Source organism: Solanum dulcamara, chromosome 10, assembly GCF_947179165.1.
Source record: "Solanum dulcamara chromosome 10, daSolDulc1.2, whole genome shotgun sequence".
Taxonomy (NCBI): Eukaryota; Viridiplantae; Streptophyta; class Magnoliopsida; order Solanales; family Solanaceae; genus Solanum; species Solanum dulcamara.
The window spans coordinates 25,424,869-25,428,765 of NC_077246.1; the positions used below are offsets into that span (position 1 = coordinate 25,424,869).

Sequence of the window (3,897 nt, forward strand, 5' to 3'; positions counted from 1 at the left end):
TTTAAATTTAGGATCTGTTTGATGTGACATAAAATCATGATATATATGAAATTATATGAGATGAAGTTGAAGTTTAAGTTTTGTTTGAACATGTGATTTGAATTTTTAACTTTTTAAGTTTTGCTCATGTATAAAAAATTATAAGTTGTGAAAACTATCAAAATTGTCTCAATTCTTTATATAAGTTTACCAAATAAGCAATTGTTTTAAACAAAAATATAATACACTATCATAAAGCTATTCTAAAAAAAATTCAGCATTTATTGATCATATTTTAGTTAAATAAAAAAGTAAAATTAAACATGAGTTATAGTGTATTACTCTTTAATAAAATTGAACATGATCAATATCATTAGCAGCTATCATCATGTTCATATTTCGTGAATATTTCATCACTCCTTTGATATTCTTGCAAAAAATATTATGTACATATAAAATGGTGGTTAGTTTTTACAAAATATAAAATTGTAAGTCAATTTTTGTATCTAAAAAATATGAAATCATGATATAAGATTTCCAAATCAAGCGTTTTGAAGAATTTAGAATTTCATCTCTGAAATCATGAGATAAAATTGTATGTTCAAATGCTGATTTCATCTCATGATCATTTCAAATCACGACATGAAATCGCATGTCCAAACGCGTACTCAGATTGTCAATTTGGACATAGAAATTTTAAGTTATTTGAAAACTACGTGAAAACTATTATAAATCACAATAATTAATAATTTAAAAAATTTTAAAAACATATAAAAATTTTTGGTAAAACAAATTTGATTGACTCTCAAAATTTTAATAGTGACACATAAATTGGAATAGAATGATTCTTTCAATCAAATAATAATTACCTGCACATGTACTACCCAAGAATTCATTCGTCGTACATTTCCGTAGTATCTGACGTGGGTTTAGCATTCGAGTTACTCTAACCATCTGCATAAACCAAATTTTTTATTGTCATGTTGGACAAAAAAATTGTCATATGGACACAATTTGAATAACTATAAATAGATTCATGCAGAATCACAATTTTCATAGTAACTGCTTCTAAACAAACACTCAATATATGGCCAACTTCAAAACCATGAAATATACTAGTATTTCCTTGTTACTCTTCTTTTGTTTAAATATAATAATACCTTCTTGCTTAGCCTACAACGTGGTTAGTTTTGGGGCAAAGGGAGATGGCAGGACAGATTCAACCTCCGCTTTTCTTCGCGCTTGGTCTGCTGCCTGCCGCTCTACTAGCCAGTCCAATGTGTATATTCCACGAGGAACATATTTGGTAAGGACGTTGAGCTTAAATGGTCCTTGCCGGAGACGTATGGAATTCCGAATTGACGGTACGCTTGTTGCTCCGGCGAATTATAACGTAATTGGCCGTTCTGAGTTCTGGATTATGTTTTATAAGGTTAGTGGGCTTACAGTGTACGGAGGAACTATTAATGCCATGGGACATGGTTATTGGTCTTGTCGAAAGGGTGGAAGGTCTTGCCCACAAGGAGCTAGGGTACGTATCCTCTCTTTGTTCTAATTTAAATCTGTTATTCTTAATTTTTTGTTCACTTTTACCTATCCACTATTTTAAAAATAAATATTTTCATTTTTGATATATAATTATTTTTTTCATATTTTACCTTTAGCATTAATTACTTATTCCTAAATTATTTTCCAACACCTAACACTAATTAAACATAAATTAATAGAGATAGTGTCATAAAATAAATATGTCAATCATTTTTTTAATGGACGTGTCAAGTTCAAATGTGACAAGTATAGTAATAGTGAACTGAGGGAGTATTTCTTAACTGTATCCCTAACTGTGATGTGTATATAAATCTATATATTGCAGTCAATACAATTTATGTGGTGTAACAATGTACTACTTAAGGGTTTGACATCACTAGACAGTCAAAGAGTACACGTAGGGATTGGTTACAGCAGCAATGTCAGAGTTGAAAATGTTAAGATAACAGCTCCAAGTGGAAGCCCAAACACTGATGGCATTCATGTCCAGAACTCAAGGGGGATTACCATTAAAGGCAGCATTATCAAGACTGGAGATGACTGCATTTCCATTGGCCCTGGCTCTATGCACATGTGGATTGAACAAATTGGATGTGGACCTGGACATGGAATTAGGTAGTCTATTTGGATTGACTTTTGCTTTAATTTTGACTTATAATCCAGAAGTTAGTTTAAAATTAAATGTGTATAACCACTTTTTTAATTTATTCAAACACTTCAGAAATGCGTAACAACTAATTTGAGTTAAAATCAGTATACAAGTCAATCCAAACAGACTCTTAATTTTGCATTAGATCTTTACATAATTATATTAATCGTGACGATGTTCCCGTACGTGCAGCATTGGAAGTTTGGGACACAGTTTGAATGAATATGGAGTGGCAAATGTGACGGTAGCAAATTCTGTTTTCACAAAGACTCAAAATGGGGTTAGGATAAAATCATGGGCAAGACCAAGTGGTGGCTTTGCTAAAAATCTCATGTTCAGAAACCTTGTTATGAGGAATGTTGGAAATCCCATTTTCATTGACCAAAACTATTGCCCCCATAATGTGTGCCCTCGTCAGGTACTTCCTCCCTCTCAACTTTTTTTTTCTGCTTTAATTTTATTTGACTTGAGTTTAAGAAAGTAATTTTTTTTTTTGAATTTTATAGTGTTAAATTAAAAACATGTATAATATATTAAAAATGTCGTTGAATATTATAATTTTAAACATGTTAGATAAAAATAGTTAGAATTAAAGAGTAACCATTTGATATTAATACAGAGTTCAGGAGTGAAGGTGAGCAACGTAACATTCAAGAATGTGAAAGGAACATCATCTACACAAGAAGCCATGAAATTTGATTGCAGTCCTTCAAATCCATGCACTGGAATTAAATTGCATGACATTAAGCTCACTTACAATGATCGTTTGAGAAGGCCAGCCTTTGCTTACTGTAAAAATGCAAGGGGAACCCATGCTGGCAAAGTCGTTCCCAAAAGTTGCATATGATGAAACCTCAAAATACCAGAAATTATACTCCAACAACAAAATAAGGATAGGAAAAAGAAATAAACTACTCTCTTTACCTTTATTTTTATTTTCTTTTGTAGTACTCATTTAATTTGTAACATAACTTGTTTAATAAGTTTAGCCTTTTAACTTGTATTGGTATTCTAATCTTACCTCTCCTTTAGCATGTCAAAACTGCCTTCTTATGTTTTTGGTTTTTGCCAGTTAGTTCTTATGTTATTTTAGCAATAATCACCTATGGACGGTGTTGAAGAATCAGATTCTTCCGTCACCATACAAAAGAACCGCAGATTGCGGAATATAAATAACAATAGAAATTTTCATGTCATTACTCAAGAAAGTAAAAATCATGATCTAAAACTCCTTAATCAAGGCAAAGGCTAGTACACCAAAAATAATTTTTACTGATAATTAATTAATGATAACACCTGAATTTTTATTAAATATATATTTTTAAAATTAATTAATATTCTTTGTAAATATCCCTAAAGCCTATACCTATTGGAAAATGATAATCCCACTTAGGATAATATCCAAGCTAAATAAAAATAACAAGAGAGTAACAACGACACCAAATATTATAATGGGGTATTGAAGGTAATACTCCTTTCCCCATATCAGATTCAGTGTCTATGTGTGTGGTTGAGTGTTTCAGTCCTTGCATTGCATTTGTGCCTTGTGTAAATTCTTGGCTTGGTCATCATTCGAGGACAAATAATTCCAAGGGGGAGATATTGTAACAATCCAAAAATCCTAACTCAGGCCAACTCAGAGAAGCACGGAAGAACGAAAAAGTACTTAGAATTTTGAACCACGAGCAGCACCTACGGACCGTAGAAGAAGCTACGGGTTG

At 31.6% G+C, this 3,897-nt stretch overlaps 1 protein-coding gene across 1 annotated transcript; it reads left to right on the top strand.

Annotated features, from left to right (window-relative positions):
- The first annotated feature begins 1,066 nt into the window (after positions 1 to 1,066).
- LOC129871394 (polygalacturonase-like) lies at positions 1,067 to 3,023 on the top strand. The gene is made up of 4 exons (XM_055946302.1): positions 1,067 to 1,510; positions 1,853 to 2,142; positions 2,369 to 2,594; positions 2,796 to 3,023. Exons 1-4 carry the CDS (start codon positions 1,067 to 1,069, stop codon positions 3,021 to 3,023), a joined length of 1,188 nt encoding a protein of 395 aa, XP_055802277.1.
- The last annotated feature ends 874 nt before the right edge of the window (positions 3,024 to 3,897 follow it).

Excerpts from the sequence above, each read along its gene's own strand:
- LOC129871394 (XM_055946302.1), top strand. The coding sequence starts at position 1,067 with ATGGCCAACTTCAAAACCATGAAATATACTAGTATTTCCTTGTTACTC. Across the intron at positions 1,511-1,852 it reads CTTGCCCACAAGGAGCTAGG|TCAATACAATTTATGTGGTG; the intron begins GTACGTATCCTC and ends TATATATTGCAG. Across the intron at positions 2,595-2,795 it reads ATAATGTGTGCCCTCGTCAG|AGTTCAGGAGTGAAGGTGAG; the intron begins GTACTTCCTCCC and ends ATATTAATACAG.